The following is a 26074-nucleotide window of genomic DNA, read 5'->3' on the forward strand; positions in this document are numbered from 1 at the left end:
AAAAGAAGAATAATTGAATCGCAACCGTAACAACCAACAATTCGCAACGGCGGCGGCGGCGGCTCGGCGTGTAAGGTTGTTTGTGTTTTGATTTAGTTGTGATATATACTTTTACATTACATAATTCAGACTCTCCCCTCCTTCCCTAACCCCCAAATTTCAGAAATCAGAATCACTCGCCCTAATTCCTCTCCACCGTTTCAAACGGAGCCTCGACTGCTCGAACTGGCTATTGCTCAAATTTATGTGAAAATTTATTGTCTTCTTCGATTATAACTTCTCACACTTCATCCTATTAAGTATTTTTTTTTTCAGTTTCACCTTTTTCCCTCTGTAAATATAAACGGAGCGGATCACCACTAATAATTGTAATTGCTGATGCAATGGTAGTTTCTTCAGGAGCTTGTGTTTTGAATCACTACATCAACATGGATCCTAAGCACTCAGGAAACGTTCTCAAGTATATCTTCTTTGCCTGATCAACCATTTTGCTTCACCTAACTTTTTCTTGCTATGCTAAAAAACTTACTCTTATTTGGTTGCTTAACAATTGGCAGGCATTTGGAGAAGCAAAAGGAGCTTTTGATGGAAGCATACAGGTCGATGTCTCATGAACTACGCGGAATGCAGGTACTCTTATTCATCTTGATTTCAAACTTTGCCTCTCGTGAGTCATTGCATTCACATATTATACACAATTGGCACTAATTCGCATGTGATTAATGAAATTATTTGTTATTTAAGTTTTGGTGCTATTAATTGTAGAGGAGGTGCTCACTTAAATACTAATTTTTAAATGTATGTAGGTAGAGGAAGAAATGTTAATGCGCAAGTATTATGAGTTTATGACTGCTCAAGAGAAGGTATGTTCTTGTTTCCCTTTGCATTGGAGTATTATTTTGTGAACAGTATTGATTCGTAAGGATCTTTGTACCTTGGTTTAGTTAAATGTTCCTGTAAGTTCTGCATTACTTAGGTTTCCGGATTGCTTTTATTGCATATGGAACTGAATTTGACTTAGAAAATCATGTGTGGTGATGGTGTTGGAGTGAAAGAAAGTACTATGAGTTGCATCTTTTGTTCTTTCTTGCATAAATTATCCGTGTTACGAGTGCAAATTGTATGCCAGTTGATATCTCTAATGTTTTTGGTATCATGCTCGTTAAGATTATGCATTCTCCCATTAAGCACTTTCTTGATTTATATTCAAGAACCTAAATCAGAATATGATATGATTGCAGTTTGATAATTATATGAGGGAAACATTCAGCAAATGAACTTTGGCAGAACGATAAATGTGTCCCTACTACCTTCTCTAAACATTCAGTCAAGTAAAGGATTCTTGAGAATATGTTAAGTTCAAATGCTCTACTTGCATATGCTACAAAGCTTTTCTAGCTTAATAGGTTTAGAAATGGTATATGGATATTTGAATTGAATTCAAATGCTCTACTTGCATATTGAGAGTAGCTCTTGGAAGGCACTATTGTTAGTTCATGCTACTCATTTGAACTTCACACCTAACTCACAAAATGGGCTTTCTGCAGAAGATTAGTGCCGATGTGAAAGAGAACGAGAACGAAGAACCTAGTGAAGCTGGAGCATTGGTTGTGGCTAACAAGGAAGAACAATCATGAACCTCCTTGATATGCTGAACTCCTTCAATGTAGTGTCAGCTTAACTGGGTTTATAAGCTTGTTTCTTTGCATTTAAAAGCGAGCAATCTCAGTTCCATTTCTTAGGCTGTTAAAATATATAGCAAAGTAGATGAAACTACGGCTGTGTGCTTTATCACTTTTCTAACAAGACAATAATTTGAACTTGCTTTTGCTTTTTTCAACTTTGCTCCCTACTTCATCATAGTAATAATAATGTAATGCATGATTGTAAGGTACTTACTAAACTATGTTGCTCATAAAATTTAAAACTACTTGAAGCTGAACAGAGGCAAAATAAAGCACATAATAAATAGTAGTAATAATCAAGTACAGAACAAGATTACACATATATCACACAGAATATCAAAGCAATCCTAAGTTCTATGATTACTGATAATTAATTCAACTAAATACTGCAAAAGTTGTCACCAAAAGTCTGCAGCTCCAAGACAGAAGAAACCCGCAGCTCTATCTCCACTTCACTAGGTAAGGGCGAATCTGCAGTGACCATAACCTGCAATAACAGAATCATATGCAGGTAATTAGTCTGAATCTTTATACTTTACTAATTCATTTATGTGCTCAAACAGGATTGAGATGGTTACTCAGATCAGAGGTGATGATCATAGCCGTGCTGCCGAAGCCACAAGTGCCACCATTGGCCTTCGTCTTCTGCCAGTAGCTATTGAAGGCATACGAGGCATGAGCCACCACCGAGTCGGGGTAATAGCAGTTCCCATCTTCCTTAATGGCATCACAGTTGACATCTCCTTCCCCGCACGAGTAATCCAGCGCCTCCTGCAGCGTCTCAGCCGGCACACTAGGCTTCGCCACGCGCGCGTGTGGTGGGAGTGGCGCCGGCACCACTCCCACCAAGCGAGCCGGGTCGAACGCGGGCAAATGCTTCCCGTACGGAGGGCTCGCCATCGGCGCAATGTACGGAGCCGGCACGTGGTAGTTCGGCTGCGGCGGGATGGTTCCCACCAGCGGAGGCAGAGCGAATGTCGGGATCGAAGGCGACGGGCGCGGCGGGAATGGATTCGGATTCTTCACCTTGCTCTTGCTTATATCAATGTGAGAGAGCTGTCTCCTTATAACATTGCTCATAATCATAGAAACCCCAAGATTTTTCATGGCGTTGGAGTGGGATTTCTCCAAAGCTGGTTGTGGCGGATACACAACATAAGGGGACTTGACTCCTTCCAAGAAGGTAAGCAAGGGTTCGATGTAGGTCTGTGCCACGTCATCTCGGTAAGATTCGGAGAGTGGATCCAGACAGTCGGAGGAGAAGGCGGCAGCGGGTTTGATTTGGTGGTGAAGAGCCCATCTAGTGAGGGAGTGGTGGAGGTTCTTGACAGCTGGAAGAAGCAAACCGAAGTTGTGGTGCTGGTCTCTGCGGCATAGCACGTTGCAGCCAACGACAATGGTGGTGATGTTGGTGGAGGGGTAGTGGGGAAGAACGTAGGTTCGCAGTCAGTATTCTGCAGCGAGGACGCTGGCTGAGACGTTCTTGAGGTGGTGGGCTTCCACGTGGACGGCGGCGGAGGGGGGCTATTGAGACTTAGCTGCAGAGGAGGGGAATATGAGTTAGTTTGAGAATGAAGAGACAATGTGAAAAAGATTCTTACCGGTGAAGCATAGGAGGGAGAAGAAGAGAGAGAGCACGACAGCCATGTTCATTTGCTGGGCTGCCGGAGAGTGAAGATGGGTGGAGAACAGCTTGAGGAAAACCCTCCCTCTCTCTGTATTGGTGTGTCTGAGAGGGTCTGACATTCAACGCTGTCCTTTATTTGCAGGTACGAAGGGGTGAAAAGTAAATTTGGAATGGTAAAAAGTTGGATATTTCAATTAGTTACTGCATGCATAAAGTAAAGGGAGTGGTAATGAAAAAAGTGATGGGGCGGTAAAAAGAGAGTGAGACGAGACGAGACGAGACGAGACGATAGAAAAAGAATGCAAAGGAGATTTGGGGAACTGTAGAGGGAAAGACATACTATTTGGGAACTGTGTATAAAGCCAAGATCCCAAAACATAACACAAATATGTACTCCTATACTAGTAAGATGTTGTTTACCGCTATTTTTCAAATATATCAACATTCAAATTGTACCTGCCTTACATCATTGTAACAATAATATGTCTCGGCAAATTCTGAGCTTGGAATATGTGTTTTAGGGTAGACTTAGGGCACAATATTGCACAAGTGATATCCATCTGTCCTGACTGAAAAGTGCCTTAGGTTGTCCACGGTCCACAACACCATGTGAGACAAAGCGGTGCTCCGCCGATCCACCCCACATGGACAAAGCGGAAACCGCGGCTGGTCGGCAAAGTAGTCGGCAACGAGCCTTTCGTGGGCTCCCTCCCGGTCACGATGGATGTACCGTCGATTTGATCTGGTTCGTTGAGGAGGAGGAGCAGGGGTATTCGCCGCGACATATGCTTCGTAAGCGGCACGATGTTGTTCGTAGTATTCTTGTTCTTCGCGTTCCGCTTCCGCCATAATATGGGTGAAATCCATTTGAGATTTTGAGTGGGGGATGAATGTGTTGATAGTTTGTATGAGAATTATGAATGAGAGATGAATGAGAGATGATTTGATGTGATAAATGGATGATGAATGTGTGTATTTATAGATGATTTTGGGGAAAAAAAAATAAAAAAAAAATCAAAAAAATTCAGAAAAAACGGGAAAAAAACGGCCATATTTTTGGGATTTGGAAAATATTTTTTTTTTATTTTTTAGCATTATTTATAATTAAATACCGATTTTTAAAAAAAAATAAAAAAAAGTTTAAACACAACGGCTATGCCGTTGACGAATGGGAGCGCGCCACGTGTGCGTCCGCTGGCACGGACGTGCTCGATACATCGAGCAGCGCCGTGCCAGCGGCGCGGCTGCAGCGGCGGCGGTCCTGCGCCTTGCCAACGGCGCGGACGGCGGTGGCGTCTTTCGCCACCGCTGCGGATGCTCTAAAGGTTACGGCGGCCACAAAGCTATTTAAAAAATACACGGTATGTTATTATTATTTTAAAAAATAATAGCACTTAAAATATACAAGGACTCATAGTTAAAAGTTAGGCATATACCGTTAGAAGTATGTGTTTGATGGTTCTATAGAGTCATTTTACTACGCTTTCTAGTAGTACTATTTTTCTAATGTGAGACAAAACTCTGTTTTATAGCTACATTTTACAATGAAGTTGGCTTTATTTTTTAATGTGGTAAATATGATACACATGACATAATATTCCGAAAGAAGTATAGGTAATTAGGTATGCACTTTCGAATGTCCAAATGTCTGAAGATCTTGAGTTCTGAATGTTTGTAGTTCATCGGATCCAAAGAACCGAATAACTATGAATATAGGTTTAGGTCCAAATTGGACTCTTTAAGTTATGGCTTCGCCAATTTCCAAATTGAACTTTATAGGGGATCAAGTCATCAAGGCTTCGAACGTGTACCTTCTTAGATTGAATGTAACCATAATCATCAATCATAGTATGTAGTTTTAAATAAAATTTAAAAGAAAAGACTAAAGAAAAAGGAAGGGAAAGAGTGTCGGTGGAATAACCTTAAAATTTAGTTTATGATTTCAGCACAAAAAAATTTGAGGACATTTCCAACAACATAAATTTTGCCTTTTCTATTCTTTTATTTCACTGTATATAAAGTACTGTCGTGAGCAATACTTCACCTGTAATAGAAGTGATTTAGGATTATTGTCGAATTTTCACTTCTTTTAGTTTTGGGGTGTGATGTAGTCAACATATAATGTTTTAGCACATACTTATGCATAGAGTAGGAATTACGTATAGAATTGTGAATCATGACCCTTTATAATTCTTATTTAATGGTACGTATCTAACAAGCAAATCTTGTTGTCCAACCCAATAATGTGATTGTAAAAATTTGTAATTGCGAGTTTAAGAATCGGAACAAAATCTCTATTTTAATTTGCACTATTATTTGGACCTATGATTATTTTATAATATTTATTTTGCACTTTTATTTAATATATTATTGTTAAGGATAAACATTTTACAGTTAAGAAGGATATATAGGAAAGTTAAAGTTGGGTGCTAACCTTGCTTAATGCATAATGAATATCGAATAGTATTTGGAATTAATGCTAAAGACAAGATATTCTTTCAAGTTTATTTTAATTTACGTCCTTGAAGTAGTGTGAGTAACTTCCAACATCGCTTCGCTCTGCTGTGACATGTTGTGTTATTGTGTTTGACACTTCGACTAGTGGGAAGATTAAATACTTTCTCCTTCTATCAACCTAAGATCATTTTCATATTTGAAGAAATGTAATAATAAAAAATGAGTTTGAAAAAGTTATTGAAATATTAGTTTTATTATAAAAAATAGTAAAAAAAATAAATGGGATAATTATTTATGGATGGATGAAAATGGCAAATTGGAACAATCAACGGCGTATGGAGGAAGTAAAAGACTAGATGCAGATATGGTCAAATATATCATGCTTCACTCATTCCAAAGTAGCTGAGTTATATTCTTTTCTACGTCCTAATGTAGTTCAACAGTTTTATTTTTTAACAAAATACTTTATTCTCTTCTATTTTACTCTAACATTCTCACTCATACTTTATTTTATTTCCTATTTTATTCTCTCTCCACTTTAATCTTTATCAATTTCTTAAATAAACTATGCTCTTATACTATGTTGAATAAACTATATATGCTATTTATACTATCATAATTTAGGGGTGTCAAATAGGTATCAAGAATACTCGATCCAACCCGACCACCCACATAGATAATTGATAAACTCGGATTTTAACTGTTTTATTGGACATTAAACATGATCTTTTGTGTGCTTTCATTGCATTATCTTAGAGTTTATGTCCATATTTCACTATAAATATGCTTTGATGAGTTTATCTAGTGTTTGAAGTTAAAATAGGTAAAAAAGGGTCAAAATGAGCCAAGACGAGGCTTGGGGCTGCTTCAAACGTTAATCTGCCTATCAAGATGGGGTCCAAATCCTATTTTGAGATGACCATTGTCTTTATCATCGAAAGAGCTTCGCGTGGGTACCTCACACGCCCCAATCGAAGTTCGGATGAGAGAGATATGGCTGATCTACGAAAGCCGCGCTGTCCAAAAAAATCTCACGCGGCCGGGTGAATTATTACCCTATAATTCCACCCAGCCGGGTGTCGCAAATTCGTCAGAAACTGGTCGAAAATCATCACCCGGCCGGGTGATTTTTACCCTTTATAATTCCAACCGGCCGGGTACGTTGTTTTGGCGTATTTTTATGCCAAAAATGCAATTTTTTGAGGGGGATTAAATGGAGAAAAAGCCTAGGGTTCAAGCATTCTACACCTACCGCCTCCAACACTCACACACCCTGAAGAACACTTTGAGAGAGAGAATTGAATATTGAAGATTTCCAATCGGAAGATTGAAGTTGCCATTCAGTAGATTCATTCTTACAGGAGTATCTTAATCTTTTCTTCATGTATTTCGTAGAATCTTTTGTTTCAAACATGTTTTTTATGAAGAACATGAGTAGCTAAACATCTCTTGTAGAATTCTTGGTGATGATGCACTGATTTCATAGTTTTTATCCGATTGATTTTGTTCTTGCCTTGCTATTGTAGTTATTTGATTATTCTTGGGTTTCTTCCTTTCAATTGCTTGATCACCAATTGCTTGTGTAGGATTAATTAGATTGATCGGGAGATGAAATAATTAATATGGAAATAAGAATAATGCACACCTTAATATAATAGAACTTGGGAGAGTTGAGGTTTTGAGTGAGGTCATTGACCTAATTGGGCTTTTGGGAGTTAGGAGTGTAGGATTAGAAGGGGACTTCGATCCTAGCACCTAATCTACAGGTTTCTCACCTGGGGGGGTTTAATCTATAATTGTGGTCGGCTTAGTAACTCTAGAGACACCAAAAGGTAAGGTGAATCGATTGGATAAGAGCTTGGAATTGTGCATCGGATCCTTGAGTTCTACAATTTTCTCCATATTATCTGTTCACATCCTTTTCACACCGTGTTTCCTTGTTCTTAATTGTTACTTGCTTACTATATGCTTTTATTAGTTGTTAGAACAAACCAAACTTTTCTTGATTGTCTTGTCTAGATAGTAGTTGATTTTTGTTCGTGGTAGTTAAGTTGATACAAAATTGTCTTTGTGGGATACGATACTCTTACTTACTAATTGCTACACTAGCCCCGTACACTTGCGGGTATCACTTGTGTTAAAATAAGTTGAGTCAAGTTTTTGGCGCCGTTGCCGGGGACAATTGTGTGTCATTATAGCTTAATATCGTGATAATAATTGAGATTACTAGTCTAGATTTTACTCGCTTTATTTGTACTTTTTATTTTGAGTTCTCTAACAGATGTGTTTCCTTGTTCAGGTTGTATGCACACGCGTTCTAAAGGTCCACCTTTAGAGCCTATCGATCCCGAGATCGAAGCATCCAACAGAAGGAGGAACGCGCAGAGAAGGTTAAATCAAAGGATTCGGGTTTCTTCACCCGTTCATAGGCGTCTACCTTCTCCTATCCAGAGAACTCCATCACCTAGTCCATCTCCACTTCCGTCACCTATACAGTACGAGCCTCATTCTCCAATTCTAATGGAGAACTGAGGGAGAACAACAATGAGGATAATCATGAGAACAACAACGAGGATCCTGTCATTCGTTAACTCCGTCTGCAGTTGGCCAACATGCAGAGGCAATTGGATGAGCAGAACGTGAGGCCAGTGCCCGTACAAAATCAGTTTGCCTACAGACAAGTTACTAATCCACCAGTTAACAATGCGGGGATAGCGGCCAACAGCTTTGAATTGAGACCGGGGTTGATAGACATAGCAGAAGCAAACGCATTTGGTGGAACATGCTCAGAAGATGCGAACAAGCACCTCACCAAGTTCATACAAATCAGCAACACAGTGAAGGCGAACGGGGTCACAGATGAGCAAGTCCGCCTCAGATTATTCCCATTCTCCTTGAAAGACGATGCAAGGGACTGGTATGACAGCATGAGTCCTAACTCTGTACCCACATGGGATGCAATGATGGAGCTGTTCTTGGAGAAATACTATCCACCTAGCGAGGCGCTCAAACGCCAAGCAGAGGTCATTCAATATAAGATGCAACTTCAAGAACATTCTGGAGGCCTGGAAAAGGTTCAAGCAGTTGATGAGAAGATGCCCCAACCACGGGTTAAGCCCGGGGCAACAAATCCTAACCTTCTACAGGGGAGGCACGCTGGAGGCAATGCGTGAATTGAACATGAGCGCCGGAGGATCTCTCTTGAAGTTGGGAGAAGCTGAAGCACTTGAGGTGATTGAGAGAGTGGCTTCAAATGATGAGGGATGGAGGAACGATAGAAGCAAATCCTATAGGGTGGCATCCACCTCCGATTTTGATAGGATGGATACAATGTCCAAGCAGCTGGACTTCCTAACTGACAAGCTTGGGTATATGGGAACAAGGCAAGTTGGGACTGAGATGCAACAAGGAATCGAAGATGTAAACTACGTTCACCAAGGTGGCAATAACAGAAATTTCAACAATTACCGCCCCAATCAAGGAGGAGGCAATTACAACCACTATGGGAACAAGGTGCATCCCAACTTGTCCTACGGGAACCCAAATAATGCCTTGCAACCACCACCCGGATTCCAGGTATCAGATGGCCAAATCATAGAACCGAAGAAGGATGAGCTGAAAGATGTGTTAATGGCTTTTATGAAACAAACGAGAGAGTGCATGAAAGACTCCAACAAAAGGCTAGTGCAGGTTGAAGCTAATGTGAATGACTTGAATATTCACATGAACAGCATCGATAACCAGATGAGCCAGATTTCACAGGCTGTGGGTATTCAGCATCAACCAGGCCAATTCCCTTCACAAACGGTTGTAAATCCTAAAGACTGTAAGGATTGCAAAGCCATCATTCTGAGAAGTGGAAAGAGCTATGAAGGCCCAACCATGCCTGCAGAGAATGAGAAAATCTCTTAAGAGGAGACAGTTGTAGAAGAGGTGGTGGAAGAAGAAGAACCAGTGGAAGAGGTGCCGCCTCCCAAGGCAAGCACCGTGATACCTGCACCCCCTGCTGAGGTTAAGATCCCATTTCCACAGCGCGTGCAGAAGAAGAAACTAGATGATCACTTCTCTAGGTTTCTTGACATATTCAGAAAAGTGCACATTAACATCCCACTGATTGAGGCACTACAGCAGATGCCGAAGTATGGGAAGTTTCTGAAGGAGGTGATAGCCCAGAAGACCAGTTGGGGACAGGTAGACACTATTAATCTAACTGAAAATTGCAGTGCTCTGCTGCAAAGGAAACTGCCTGCCAAGCTGAAGGATCCTGGAAGTTTCACTGTCGACTGCCTCATTAGGGGCTATAAGGTGGAGAATGCTCTCTGCGATCTAGGCACGAGTATTAATCTTATGCCACTATCAGTGTTCAAGCAACTGAACATCGGTACTTTGAAGCCCACCTCAGCCACACTACAGATGGCAGACAGATCTGTCGTGTATCCAGAGGGCATCGTGGAAGACCTACTGATTAAGGTCGGGGAATTTATTTTTCCCATCGATTTTATGGTCTTGGACATGGAAGAAGACAAGGGAGTCCCCCTACTGCTAGGACGTCCCTTCCTCGCCACTGCTGAGGCAAATATAAACGTGAAAAATGGAGAGTTGACAATCTTCATGGGAGAAGAAAGTCAGACGTTTTCCCACAAACCGAGAAGCATGGATGGAAGAAATGAGGAGTGCAAAGTGGTGCGTCTGAAGCACCAAGTGATTACTGAAGAAGGAGGATCGAGTGCAGTCAGAAAAGTGAAGCAGAAGGACTTTTATGATCTTCACATGGAGATGATGGCTTCCACTAACTCGAAGCCAATAGCGTGGATCGATGCAGACCATAGTTGCCCTTCACCGGTGCACTCGGTGATCATTACTGAACCCCCTAGGATGGGGGTAAAATACCAACTGCTGCCAAGGGAAGAAAGACAACTACTCCAACACTGAAGGAGCCTATCCCGAGAGAGCTTGAAAAGTGGTGGCTCACCAAGACTTGGAACGATCTATTTCCTCATGGAGGAGGAGCCAAGCGATCATCTGGAGGCAACTCTGGGAAGAAAGGGGATCTCGGTTGATATTTAGAGACGTCGGGCATACGACGGTAAAAAGTTGCGCTACCATGGGAGGCAACCCATGGAATGTATCTTTTATTGCTTTATGTATTTCTTTTGGTGTGGTTGCTAAGTAAGCATCACCTCTCCACCAACGTTTCAAACTTATTTCTTTGCGTAGCTTTGAATAAGTTTGGGGGGTGATATGGTGGATGGTGAAGTTTACTGTTTTTATTATTTTTTTTTTCAATCGATTTTTAATTTTTTTTAGGATTTTTAGTTGAGGATGAATAACCTCCCTTGGATGAACTTGAATGGGGGTGGAGAACAATTGAGTTAAATTCTGGCATATGTGTTGGATGAGTTGCTTATGATGCTTAAAATTCTTCGAAAACTTGTCGATACTTCTAAGCATGCTTGTATGTTCTATTGTGAGCTGATCAAAGTGAATTGCTCGTTGCCTTGTCCATTGTCTATACTTGGTGAGATTTGAGCCTATTTTTTTAAAATGTGTGATTTATCGTCAATATGTTATATGTTTCTAGAACTTGCTCGCGATCTTCCTTGAGTCTACATAGTGAATATAAAGATAGGAAGTGACGTTAGGCCATCCATTCTAGCCTATTAAGACCTTCACCCTAAAATACAAATTATATGAGAATTCCTTGCTAGCCAAGTTTGAGCCTAAAAACCTTTTTCTTTGATAGCTAATCAATGGGGGAAGAGTTGTGATTTGGTAAAAGAGTTGAGTTGAAAATCTTGGGAAGATGGATGTATACCTGATTATTGAAAAAGGAGTTGTAAAAAGAAAAAAAAAAGAATAATTTGGTGGTATAAGTTAGGCAAAGCCTAGAGGAGTTATAAGCTAGACGAAGTCTAGAAGTACGGAAAAAGCCAAGTTTGGAGGAAAATTGGTATATGGGAAGAGTCTATTAGACTACTGAGGAGTTGATATGATTAAGAGTTGAAGTATTGTAGTTCTTCGGGATTATGAGTCACTTTAGCCAAATATTCCTCACCTAACCAAAAAGCCTACATTACAACCAAAATGCAAGACCTTTCAGATCCTTGAACTATAGTCACAACATAGTAGAGGAGATGTTAGATTTCGAGCAAGTTTATGGTAAACTATGCATACTTGATTGATCTGAAAGCTATTTCTTGCCTATATACTTTTGAGAGTGAGTGATTACACATACATATACATATCTTGTGAGAGGCAATTTGACAAGGTTGCATACGTGAAAGTAACTCGAAACAATGATCAGTTTGATGTGCTTGTGTGAAGTCGTTGATACATGATACATTTTTCTATACTGAGGCAATTATGATATCCGACTTATATGCACGAGTTTTTATTTAGTTGTCTTCTGTCTCTTGTTTGAGGACAAACAAGTGATTAAGTTTGGGGGAGTTGATAAACTCGGATTTTAACTGTTTTATTGGACATTAAACATGATCTTTTGTGTGCTTTCATTGCATTATCTTAGAGTTTATGTCCATATTTCACTATAAATATGTTTTGATGAGTTTATCTAGTGTTTGAAGTTAAAATAGGTAAAAAAGGGTCAAAATGAGCCAAGACGAGGCTGGGGTCTGCTTCAAACGTTAATCTGCATATCAAGATGGGGTCCAAATCCTATTTTGTGATGACCATTGTCTTCATCATCGAAAGAGCTTCGCGTGGTTACCTCACACGCCCCAATCGGAGTTCGGATGAGAGAGATATGGCCGATCTACGAAAGCTGCGCTGTCCAAAAAAATCTCACGCGGCCGGGTGAATTATTACCCTATAATTCCACCCAGCCGGATGAGAGAGATATAGCTAAACATCTCTTGTAGAATTCTTGGTGATGATGCACTGATTTCATAGTTTTTATCCGATTGATTTTGTTCTTGCCTTGCTATTGTAGTTATTTGATTATTCTTGGGTTTCTTCCTTTCCATTGCTTGATCACCAATTGCTTGTGTAGGATTAATTAGATTAATCGGGAGATGAAATAATTAATCAGGAAATAAGAATAATGCACACCTTAATACAATAGAACTCGGGAGAGTTGAGGTTTTGAGTGAGGTCATTGACCTAATTGAGCTTTTGGGAGTTAGGAGTGTAGGATTAGAAGGGGACTTCGATCCTAGCACCTAATCTACAGGTTTCTCACCTCGGGAGGGAGTTTAATCTATAATTGTGGTCGGCTTAGTAACTATAGAGACACCAAAAGGTTAGGCGAATCGATTGGATAAGAGCTTGGAATTGTGCATCGGATCCTTGAGTTCTGCAATTTTCTCCATATTATCTGTTCACATCCTTTTCACATCGTGTTTCCTTGTTCTTAATTGTTACTTGCTTACTATATGCTTTTATTAGTTGTTAGAACAAACCAAACTTTTCTTGATTGTCTTGTCTAGATAGTAGTTGATTTTTGTTCGTGGTAGTTAAGTTGATACAAAATTATCTCTGTGGGATACGATACTATTGCTTACTAATTGCTACACTAGCCCCGTACACTTGCGGGTATCACTTGTGTTAAAATAAGTTGAGTCAATAATAGATACCTGATACTCGTAAAACTCATTATAGATCTTACTATTTCTAAAGTTTTCAATTTTTTCTCTTGGATACGCCTTTATGTTGGGGCGTATTGGCGCAATCAATTGGGATTAGATTCTTGTTACTAACGAGTAGTTCAAAAACTCTTCACTAAAATACTGCCCCCATGATCAAATCATAGATAGTACTTGATAGTCTTACCAGGAATATTCATCACAAGTACCATGAATTCCTTGAATTTCTCAAATGATTCTGACTTGTGACACATCAAATAAACATATCTGTATTTAGTGCAATCATCAATGAAGGTGATGAATTACATTTTATCATCTCTAGTTTGATTTGACATTGGACCACATACATCAATATGAATGTTCTCTGGTACTTTCTTGAACCTATTGCTTATTCCATTTGACCTTGAAGGATCTTTGATCATCTTGCCTTCCAAATAGGATTCCCATGTATCAATAGGATCTATTTCTAGATCGTTCATCTCTTGAATCCTTCTTAGGTTAGCATGACCAAGTCTAATATGTTATAAGTACGTTTCATTGATCGACTCGACTTTGATGCTACTTTTAACGACAATAATAATACATTGACACTTCAACAATGAAATCCTAACTCCATTATTTACTATGCCCATTTATTTAGATGCAGAATTTAGTTTGCACGCAATAGGCCTAGAGTTAAGATCTCACACTTTCCTTTCCAATTTCGAAGTTAAAAAATACTCCATTCGTCCAACAATAAGAGTCACATTATGTGTGAGCACGAGTTTTAAGAAATGTAAAGAATAGTGTGTTGAAAAAGTTAGTTGAATATGAATTCAACTTTTTTATATTGAATTTACAATAGAATGTGGGTGAAGTAAGTTAGTGGAATGTACTTACCATTTATGGTAAAAGTTAAATGTGACTCTTATAGTGGGACGAAAGAATTAAATCTTACTCCCTTCGTTCCAACTAAGTTGAGTGGTATTCCATTTTTTTATGTCCCAACTAAGTTGAGTCATTTCCCTTTTTGACTAAAAACAAAATATCCAATCACTTTTACTTATATTCTATCACCTACTTTACTCTCTCTTCATCTTTCATATTTTATTCATCCCTCCTATTTTTCAACATAATTTCATAATCTTTGTGCCCAGAAGTTATGTCTCAACTTAGTTGTGATGGGGGGAGTACTTTAAAAGTAAAACATCTTCGTTAAGGGTATATAGACTACAGTAATCCTGTCGGACCACATCCTTCATTTCTACTTTTGTACTTTCTCTTCCATCAATAGATGTCCTATTTTTTACCAGCTTGAGTTTTAAGAAATTGTTTGACTTTCTAAAGAAAGTAATAGAAAAAGTTAGTGGAATGTGGATCCTACTTATTTCTATTGATTTTATAATAAAATGTGAGTTGAGTGCGTTAGTGTAACGTGAGAACCACTTGCCAAAAATGTTAAAAATGAAATGAGACATTTATTAAGGGACGAACAAAAAAGAAAAAAATGAGGCATTAAATGGCGGACGAATGTAGTAGTTTTTGCTCGAGTAAACCTTACTCTCCTATCCTCCTCATTGTACAGCAGAAATTGTTTCCATCGTGTAAAAAATTTATACTACTATTGCTAAGAGTATCCACAATAGCGCCTAGCGCACCGCCTAGCCGAGTGCCGGCGCTAGGCGGTGCGCTAGGCGAACTATTGCAGCCGCCTAGCCGATTTCGCGGAAAAAAACCGCCTAGCACTAGGCGGTGCGCTAGGCGATCCGCTAGGCGCTATTGCAGCGTCCCGATCGCCTAGCGCGAATTTTTAATTTTTTTTTGTTTCCGAAACACTATATGTACGCGACTTGCCCGTCATTTTCATTCGCACCACTTGTATTAACGAGTACTCTCTATCTTAATTTCTGTACAAGATCAACACCTAGAAATGAGTAACGCCGGTGGTAGTGGTGGGAGTGGTGGGGATGCTGAGGAGTACGAGCGTATAATGAACGAAGCACTAGAGGCCTATACGAACCGTGAGATTGATCAATGGATGCAGAGGGCCTTGCAGCCGGCGGTACCTCGACCTCGACCAGTGGTACACCGCTGAGCGGTGATTGATCGTGATCACGTAGCTACACATCAGCGCCTATACGAAGACTACTTCGCACAGGAGCCGTGGTTCAACGCCAACCTTTTCAGGCGCCGTTTTAGGATGCGCAGGTCCCTGTTTATGCGTATTGTTAACGGATTGGAGCAACGATATCTGTATTTCCGCTTTAGGCACGATGCGGCTGGCAGACCCGGCCACACTCCTATTCAAAAGTGCACTGCGGCAATCCGGCAGTTGGCCTACGGAGGCGCTGCAGACATGTGGGACGAGTACCTCCGCATCGGTGAGACGACTGCCCTGGAGTGTATGAAGTATTTCTGTCAGGGCGTGATTGAAATATTCGGTGATCAGTACCTTCGAAGCCCTACCCCGATGACTGCCGGGATCTGCTGCGGATGCACGGGGAACAACATGGGTTCCCAGGGATGTTAGGCAGCATAGATTGTATGCATTGGGAGTGGAAGAACTGCCCCGCCGCCTGGAAGGGGATGTACACTACTGGCTACAAGGATATACCCTAGGTGGCCCGTCTTTGTGAAGACGATCCGATGCCCAGGAGATGAGAAGAAGGCCTACTTTGCGGCACGGCAGGAGTCGGCGCGCAAGGACGTGGAACGCGCATTTGGTGTGCTCCAGGCTCGATGGGCGGCAGTTAAGGGGCCAACGCGTTTGTGGCACGTCGACTGCATTGCTGATATAATGTACGCCTGTATAATCATGCACAACATGATTGTCGAAGATGAAGGTGGACAACTGACTGATTGGGCCTACGACGATAATGAAGCTGGTCCAAGCCACGGCGTAGCCGCCCCTAACGTACGGAGTGGGGTACCCCACGATGAAGACGGCCGCCTCCAAGCACATGCCGACATGCGCCAAACGGAGGCTCATATTCGACTCCAAAAGGATTTAATTGAAGAGTTATGGGCGCGGAGGGCTGCACGATGTTAGTTTTTTTTTAATTATGTAATTTTTTTTAATTAATGTACTTTGTAAATTTTATTAATATTAGTGAATTTTCTCGTTTTTGTGGCGTAAATTTAATTCCGTATATTGTGAGATTATTAATTATTTCATTTTGTATATATTTGTTAATAGTGATGTGGATAGTATTATTAATGTTTCCCGTATATGTCTCGTAAATTAAATTCCGTATATTGTGTGATTGTTAATTATGTCATTTTATATAATTGTTATTAGTGATGTGGCTAGGCTATGGCTGGGCTATTTATGATGTGGCTAGGCTATGGCTGGGCTATTTATGATGTGGTAGGAGAATTTTTAGTGTTGATGATGTGGCAGTGGCTAGGCTATGGTTGGGCTATTGCTGGGCTATTCCTATTGTGGATGGCCTAAGCGAGATGATATTTTTGTAGTCAGTTCTCAATAAAAATGTTGTTGTCAAGATTGAAATGAGAAATTAATCATTCAACTGTGAAATTAAAGGAAATGAAAAAGATAATACATTTCGCCACATGTCACCTTCAGTCTGATTGCAATTTCATATACAGCGACATCTTTTTGACAATGTGTGATCAAAATATCATTTAACCTATTCGGATAAAAAAAACAGCATAAGCTATTGGTTTCCAATAGTGTCCATTGGCCATTGTGTTAGATGAAATAGGTCCATCATATGTATAAAAAATTTAAAACATTAAAATAAAATATTAAACTGTCATTATGAAATATACCGGACATTTAAGAAAAAAACATTCATACTTTAAAGTTTATTATGTGTAGATGAGCTGGAGATGGATGTGAAAATCGATGAAAAAGTAGGAGAATATTTAAAATAATAAAAAGAGAAAAGAGGAAAATGAAATGTGATAAAAACGGCATCAACAAGGAAAAAAGTGTCGGCCTTGGCAAGCACGAAAAGCATCAAATGAGAAGAAAAGATATTTTAGACAAAAAAGAGAGAGGGGAACGTGGTCCCTTAGCCCAAGCACTACGCAGTCATCATCCTCCATTTATTTCTAAAAGCACAAAAAATAAAAAGGGATCATTCCATCCATAGCCCCATGTGATTTTCTCCATTAATATATAGTATCATTTTCATAAATACCATATATCTAATACTTCCATCTCATAAAAATAAGCTACTTGAAAATGACATAAGCTTTAAAACATAATTAGCAAAGTAAGAAAGAATAAAAATAGTTTAAATAATATTAATGAATGATGGAGTTCATATTAATGAATGTGAGTGAAGTGAATTAGTGAAATGTGAGACCAACTTACGTAAAAGTGAAATGTGGCTCTTCTTGTGGGATGCATCGAAATGACAAAATGTGACTCTTATTGTGGGATGGAAGGAGTAAAATGTATCAATTAAAGTAAAAAAAGAAATGATTAAACCTCTGCCATTAATAATTTCTGTGTCCGCCACTAGATAAGAGAAAGTAAATTAGGTGTTAGGAATAAAATGTAGTAACAATGTTTACATGTTTTATTTTATATGAAAAAATATGATTTATTATAGTTGGAATATTAAAAGAATAAGACTCACTTGATTGAGACGGAGGTAATACATATTCTTGCGGGGTAAGGGAGGAGTATTATAAATTTATAACTCAACTTTACAAAACAAAATTATTCTACTTGTCAATAACGAATTACAGCTTTCAGTCGTAAAACTGTGAAATACTCGGAATATTTATACGGAAAAGTGCTGACTAAACAGCATCTAGATCTTGCAGCACTCCCAAGCTACCCTTTACAGTTTACAGCCTCTCTCTCTCTCTCTCTGAATTTAGGAACAAAGACAAGAGATGAATAAGGTGAGAGAAAACAACATAAGAGAGATCACACGATGAAGGCTAATTGTATCATTAGCATTTTCTTGACCCTATCATTTGTTGCACACTCCAAATTCATTGGTGAAGAGGAGAAAAACAACAGAAGGATTCTACATCAACCACTCTTTCCATACACTTCATCTCCGCCGCCTCCGCCTCCTCCGTCTCCGCCTGCAGCTCCGAACCAAGACCATCCCTTCTTCCACGAGCTTCCGAATGGACCCCCGGTGGATCATGGCCAGCAAACGCCATCCACCACCACCACCAGCACTGCTGCGGCAACCCCACCTGTCCCCCGGCAGACCAATTCGATCAAGAAACTCGCCATCGCAGTCTCGTCTGCGATGCTGTCGCTGGCGATGCTGTCGGCAGTGGTGTTCCTTCTCTACAAGTGCCGCATCAAGCGTATGGATGAGTCGCAGAAGCTTGTTGGAGGGAATTCGCATAGGATGAATGAGGAATCAAGAATGCCGCCATCGAATTTCTTGTACATTGGCACAGTGGAACCGTCTGCCACAAGCATAGCTAACGAGGCGAATGATGTGGCCGCCTCGCCCTACCGGAAACTGAACTCGGGGAAGCGATCTAGTCGTTATCGGCCAAGTCCAGACCTGCAGCCGCTGCCGCCATTGACGAAGCCGCCACTGCCGCAGCCTCCTAGCATCAATTCGCCGCCACCGATGTCGTCCTCTGACGACGAGAGCCACGACACCAACTTCTACACTCCACAAGGGTCATCGATGAGCAACGAGTCGCCTAGCTCCCGCCACAGCTACTGGACTAACAGCATTAGCCAAACTAATCGAGTTGCTCATTCCAAGAGAACTTCACCTAAATCTCGCCTCTCAGCCTCATCTCCAGATAAAAAGCCGGTGATAATCCCCTCCATCAAGCAGTCAGTGCCGCCTTCTCCGCCACCACCGCCGCAAAATTCTTCATTGCAGCCCAGCAAATCAATATCATTCACTCCCAAAAGGACCAAATTTGCACGACCTCCACCACCTCCAGATATGGCTCGGCTCCGATCAATAAGCGATGATGATCAGCAGACATCTGTAATCCCAGCTCCAGCTCCACCCCCACCGCCGCCGCCTCGTCCTCGTCCTCCATCGCTGCCACCACAGCTGTCATCTATCCCCAAAAAATTTGGAGATGTACAACAATATACACCACCACCATTTTCCAATAAAGTGATAAAACTACAGTCAAACAATACTAGCCCCAAATCAAACCAGAGTCCTACTAAAGGTGTTAGTTTGACAGAGGAAGTAGATATAGAGGACAAGAGTGGATCTAAACCAAAACTGAAGCCTCTGCATTGGGACAAAGTACGAGCCAGCTCAGACCGAGCCACAGTTTGGGACCAGTTGAACTCCAGCTCCTTCCAGTAAGTGGAAATATGCTTTTCTTGTATGTGTAGAACGATACTCATGTGGATTGTGTACTGCAGGTTGGATGAGGATGCCATGGAGTCGCTTTTCGGATTCAATTCTGCAAATTCAGTTGCAAAAGATGCTACTAAAAAGTCAGCTACGGAGCAGGAGATCAGAGTGTTGGATCCGAAGAAGTCCCAGAACATCGCAATCCTATTACGCGCATTGAATGTCACAAAAGAAGAGGTTGCTGAAGCACTTCTAGATGGTATGCAACACTCATTCGTCTCTCTGAAGTTATAGTGTTATACACATGGATTTGATAAAATAGTTGTCTCAATAAGAAGTGATACAGTTAGGTGGGAAATAAAAAAACGTTAGTTTATAGTAAAGAAAGACAGAATTGAGGATATATGCATCTGAATGAGAGCATTCTCAATTTAAAATTAAATGCATAGTCATTATTACAAGAAATTCATAGTATCATTCTTTAGGGGGTGTTTACTTCGAGTGATAGAATGATTAATAAAAAATAATCCAAGTTAATCTACTGTTTACTTTGAGGTAATTAATTTTGATCTTGTAGTACTATCATATCCTTCAAATAGTCAATCCTATCACTCCAAGAAAATGTTCCCTTAGTGAATATAATATGCATGACTAGTGAATCTTTCTATAAAGCAATTCATAGCTACACCTTTCCTGCAAGCGGATCTTAGTCGATCTCACAGAACCTTCATCATCACTCGCTAGAAAATAAAAAGGCATCATAAAATATACATATGACACCTGATGCTTTACAGAGAAAAATACACTCTGTCATACTAACATACTAAACATGTTAGTAGTATTTATGATTCTCTGTTAACATTATACTAAAATTGAAGTCCAAAAAGAGAAACTGAATTAAATAGGAGATTTGAAACAAGACAAACCTAAGCAGCTGGGGAGAATGGTTCATAATGTCACCCCCTCTTAACGTAATCTGGGAGACCATATCGCATCAAAGACAAACACTTTGATGGATAACAAGTATGTTAGTACTACTTTAAACATCAGTAACATAGTAAAGATTTAAGCAATTAAAATGTCCAACTGGCTATTTGTTGATATTTGGGACACAGTGGTGTGGTATGTATATTTGTAGTAGAATACTAAGCATACAGCATGGTGAATGATATGACTACCAAAATCCAGCTGAAAGATACTCAAATCATGGAACTTTAGAATTCATCGTTATACACCAGTAAATGTTATTTTGGTACTGCAGGAAATCCAGAGGGATTGGGTCCTGAGCTCTTGGAGACTTTGGTAAAGATGGCACCAACCAAGGAGGAAGAGATAAAACTTAAAGACTACAAGGGTGAATGCTCGAAATTGGGGTCAGCAGAGCGATTCCTCAAGGCAATTCTTGATATTCCATTTGCCTTTAAAAGAGTGGAAGCCATGCTTTATAGAGCCAACTTCCACACAGAAGTAGCATACTTGAGAAAGTCTTTTCAAACACTAGAGGTAAGAGAATATTATATTTGGCTATTGCAGTCACAAGTTATTGAATTAGTAAATCAATCAACTATATGCATTGACGGTAGTCATCAAGCTAGAAATTTTTAAATGAATGTGTACAATAGATGTAAAATCTTCCAACACATGGCTCATTTCACTATGCAGGAAGCAAGTAAAGAATTGAAGAATAGCCGCATGTTCCTAAAGCTGCTTGAAGCTGTTCTACGGACAGGGAACCGCATGAACGATGGCACAAATCGTGGTGATGCGAGAGCCTTCAAATTGGATACATTGCTAAAGCTAGTAGACGTAAAAGGAACAGATGGAAAGACGACCTTACTTCACTTTGTTGTCCAAGAGATAATCAGGTCAGAAGGCACAGATTCAGATCCAGTAAGTGAAACTAAAATGAATATCAAGTCCAAGGAAGAGGAGTTCAAGAAGCAAGGACTGCACATTGTGTCCGGGCTAAGCAAAGAGATTGCCAGTGTCAAAAATGCAGCAGGAATGGACTCGGACGTACTGAGCAGCTACGTCTCTAAGCTTGATATGGGACTCCAAAAGGTCAGATTAGTCATGCAATACGAGAGGCAAAGCACCCAAGGAAAATTCTTTGATTCAATGAAAGAGTTTCTTAAAGAGGCTACTGAGGAAATCACAAGAATTAAGGACGAAGAAAGGAAAGCTCTGTCGCTGGTGAAAGAGGTAACAGAGTATTTTCATGGAAATGCTGCGAAAGAGGAGGCTCATCCTTTCAGGATTTTCATGGTCGTGCGAGACTTTCTGTCTATACTGGATAATGTGTGCAAAGATGTTGGGAAGATGCATGATAGAGCAACAGTTGGGGCCGGGAGATCATTCCGGATGCCAGCAACTGCATCGTTGCTGGTACTCAATAGATATCACATGCGTCCAGACACAAGTCCGGGGGAAGATAGCATGTAACTTAGCACCTGTTAATCGATCCATCAATGGGCGCCTTAATAAAGAACTGCAACACTTGATCAAGGGATGCTTATGAAGTAGTAAAATGAGTGCCGGAACAAGCATCATGTACATACCACAGCCCAACTAGCTTGGTAGACCATGATACTGCGAAAACTAGGTCGAAATTTACAGAATCTACAGGCCGAAAGAACTCAACAAGCAGCAGAATTTTTGAACGATATATAAGTGCAATATATAGCGAAACTACAGCAAACAAAGGCTTTGTTAATTTGTTTTCTAGGGCTTCAGATGAAACAGACTTTTTCATTTCATTTCATTAAATACATAAATATTGATCTGGAAACCAGATGCATAGAAAATTTACTGCCATGCAAATTTATCAGTTCAAAATGTTCAATCAATCCGAAGCAAAAATCACAACATAGAGTAATGTAATTTGTAGAGAAGGCAAAGATGTATGACCTGAAGGTGTATGATGAAACGCCGCAGTTGGAATTGCACTCAAATCCGATGCAGACTGATGAATAGCAGCCAATGATGACAGAATCAACGAGGAAAGGGTTAGAAATGAAGGTCTCAAATACGAATTGCGCGAAACCAGTTTCAGGAAACATTCAAGTTTCAGGATGAAAAGGCTTGAATGCAACGGCAACGGCAACGGCTAATCAATTAAATGTGCTCCATTCAAACAAATTATAAATTGATATACTACATAATAATACTGATTTAATGGTTTCGATTTTAAGAATTTCATGATTTATTTTTAATTCTTTCCTTTCAAAATTCTTAAATTCTTAATTTGTCAAACTTCAACCAAAAAATTATTATGTGATAATTTAAAGCGATATAGTTCATATTTTATCTCTTTTGTAATAAAATATTAGTGTTATTAGATCAATTCACTATATCATGAAAAAAAATATAATTTGATAATACTAGTATATTAATACTAATTGAGTCTACGGTATTGATTTTGAGAATTTTAGAATTTTATTTTAAATTCTTTACTTTCTAAAATTTAAATTTCTTTAAATTTTTCATTTTTAGAACATTACAATTAAACTTCAACCATAGAAATAATCACATGTTCCAAACTCATCTATTTTATATTTTAAATTTATATATTAAATATTTTCTCATATGCTTTATAAAATATTAGAGTTCTTAGTTCAATTCATTATGATGAAATAAATTAAAATTTGATATAAGCATGATATATTGGTATAAATTAAGTTTGTGATTTTGATTTTAGGAATTTCATGGATTTCAATCCCAAATTTAATTTCATTTAATTCTTCATTTTTGAAACGCTATAGTCATATCTTAATAAAAAAAATATAATCATATGTTATTAACTCATTTATTATTTACTATTTTTTAAACTTAAAAAATTGAGTTATTATCACCATAATGTCCAATTTCAAAGTCATACATATTATAAAATTAAAATGGTTACTTATTTTATAGCACAATTAAGAAAACAAGTCGTATTATGTAAAACTAACAATATTATAATCACAAAATAAACAATAAAATACAAAATACCGAGTATATCTTATATCTAAAAATGAATATACAGTGACAAATTGAACTTTCAAACACATACCAACAGATTAAAACCACTAAATAATATAAAAATTAAAATACAAACTAACTAATGGTATATAAAAAGTATAAAAAATAGAAAGAAAATCAAACTTATACAAAGCACATTACTAATATAATTAAGATATAAAAATAATATAGCAATAAAATATACTAGCTTCTACTACTACTTAAAAAAATATAAAAATCTGCCTAATATTTGTAAAATTAAAGTCTAATCTAATGCGAAAACGGAATATTACAATTTAGCTAAAATCAATACAGATATATATCTAATTTGATTTGGTATGTATAATCCAATTAGGGTATATTAGTCCATATTTGAATTAATCTTATGTCAAAGAGACATAGGGGTATTATGGCATGGAGACATTATGTCTCTAAGAGCATCCACAATGGCGGATGTCCCAGTGGACGTCGGACCGGCGTGCCGGACGTCCGCCATTAGGCAGCATGCATACGGATACGGACGTCCGCTGCGGACACCGGAGTTCCGCGGCTTTCCGGGACGTCCGTTGGGACGTCCGCCATTGCGTTGACACAACGGACGTCCTGATTTTTTATTGTTTTTTGTGGATGTCCGTCGGGATGTCCTCGGTCATGTCCTGCCACCCATCTGTGGTTTATGATAGAAATCCATGGGTTCCATCCTAAAACCAATTGGTGATAGGAGGAGAGGCCCATGAGACTTATATAGTGGATTAAGCTCTTTGTGTACACCGATGTGGGATATTTTTTTATGTTCATTTTATGTTTCAATTGCCAACAGAACTGCCTTGATGTTAGCTACAATGAAGCGATGGCAGATGATGCTCAGACGAGGAGCAAAGCAAGTTGAAAGATATCACAACCACAATATTCTCACTGTTGATCAGTTTAGTCTCCAGCCAATGCTCGCATAGACGTTTTAGCTGACCAACGGCATATATATGCATGCATGTGACAGCACCAACAAATGCATCGCGAATTCCCTCATCTTTTCTTCTTCGTAGCTACAACAGTAAAACAGTTTGGTGAGCAAGATGTATACACATAACTAAGCTGCTTTTCTTGTTCCACTATCATTAAAAAGAATCGCGTGTATGTTTATGTTGTCGTCCATACGCAGATGGTTAGAACTACTCTGAATGGTTTGAAACGATGAAACCATCTAACACACAAATACTCTGAATAATTATAACTGACTTCATATTTGCACTAGAATGGTTGAAGCAACTATGATTGAACAGAAATGATGGTGTTATATACCATGATGAATATAGGAATCGGATGAAGACACGAACTGCGAACCCCGGGAATTAGGATTGATGGCGGTTTCCTCTCTGACCTCGGCCTTTCAATTTGAAGACTGGAGAAGCCATTCCCTGCATTTCACCAAATCACCTTAAAAAAATCTTGTTTCATTTAACTTTCAGCTCGGTTGGCCTCATCGAAGAGACGATCCAACCAGTGTTTACAGCATTGTGAGCACAGAAGCAATGGTCCCTCTTCTTCAATCCACTTGTTAACAATCCTATTTTACGAGAGGGCAATGAAGGGGGAAGAGGCAATGAACATTCTTGATTTTTGCAATTCATTTCACTTCTACATAAGAGAAATAACACAACTAGCTTCAAATTATGAGGAAATTCAGCTCTTATGATCTACTAACAAGATCAAATATTGTGAATATAAATCGATATAAATACTATACATATATAGAGTGAAGGTGTATGTATTATTGACAGCCTGTGGATTATGGATAATTATAAAAGATGTGGAAATGAGTCGGCATTAACACCGTGTTTTGCCCCTTAAAAAAACGTGTGGTTTCAAACTCAATTAATCACACACTGATTCCAAAAAGAAAATTTCAAATTTGTGGTTTGTTATCATTTCGTGACCCATTTGATTCCTTTTTGGGATTAAATAGACTAATTGAAAGTGCATACATCAAGTAGGTTACAAACCTACAAATTTGACGATTATAAATTGGACGCTTTAAGCGTATTCAGTCTGGTAGCATATATCCATAATAATAATAAAAAAAAAGTGATTATTCAAAAAGAAATGATAAAATATGATTGACTGTGAAATTTAGTTTTGAAATGATGTGGTAGAAACTAGAAATCAATTTGTTGTGTAATTTTACGTCCACCATTTTTAATGTTTTCTCAATCTATGGCTTTAATTTGTTTTAGGGTACTGAATTCGGGTACCACGTCAGAATACAGATGTCCAGTATAATGTTGGCATCTATCATGAAATCATGACGATTATAAATTGTTGTTTTATTCGTCATCCCTGAAACTATGCTTTAGCGTTTTGTGGATTTTTTATTTCTAAAATAATATCTCAGGTAATTTTATCTTTTATTTAATCATAATTAAATTTTTAGTAGTAACACAAACAAAA

At 39.0% G+C, this 26074-nt stretch overlaps 3 protein-coding genes across 4 annotated transcripts; 2 read left to right on the forward strand and 1 right to left on the reverse strand.

The window, feature by feature from the left end:
* Positions 1–1938: 1938 nt before the first annotated feature.
* Positions 1939–3808, reverse strand: LOC121773481 (major pollen allergen Ole e 10-like). 2 transcript variants are annotated; one of them, XM_042170350.1, is made up of 3 exons: positions 3287–3808; positions 2264–3223; positions 1939–2172 (listed from the first exon to the last, which is right to left on the reverse strand). In XM_042170350.1, the coding sequence occupies exons 2-3, from the start codon at positions 2790–2792 to the stop codon at positions 2141–2143; spliced, it is 561 nt and encodes a 186-aa protein (XP_042026284.1). In that variant the 5' UTR covers positions 2793–3223; positions 3287–3808; the 3' UTR covers positions 1939–2140. The 2 variants fall into 2 exon arrangements, with proteins under 2 accessions (XP_042026284.1, XP_042026285.1); XM_042170351.1 differs by having other exon boundaries at positions 2264–3808.
* Positions 3809–8949: 5141 nt separating this feature from the next.
* Positions 8950–10701, forward strand: LOC121774215. The gene is made up of 2 exons (XM_042171127.1): positions 8950–9595; positions 9692–10701. The coding sequence occupies exons 1-2, from the start codon at positions 8950–8952 to the stop codon at positions 10699–10701; spliced, it is 1656 nt and encodes a 551-aa protein (XP_042027061.1).
* Positions 10702–18035: 7334 nt separating this feature from the next.
* On the forward strand, positions 18036–22418 carry LOC121774922 (formin-like protein 6). Its single transcript, XM_042171828.1, has 4 exons — positions 18036–19635; positions 19699–19889; positions 20892–21133; positions 21293–22418. Exons 1-4 carry the CDS (start codon positions 18263–18265, stop codon positions 22070–22072), a joined length of 2586 nt encoding a protein of 861 aa, XP_042027762.1. The 5' UTR covers positions 18036–18262; the 3' UTR covers positions 22073–22418.
* Positions 22419–26074: the final 3656 nt, after the last annotated feature.

Source organism: Salvia splendens, chromosome 17 (assembly GCF_004379255.2).
Source record: "Salvia splendens isolate huo1 chromosome 17, SspV2, whole genome shotgun sequence".
In the NCBI taxonomy this organism is placed as follows: domain Eukaryota; kingdom Viridiplantae; phylum Streptophyta; class Magnoliopsida; order Lamiales; family Lamiaceae; genus Salvia; species Salvia splendens.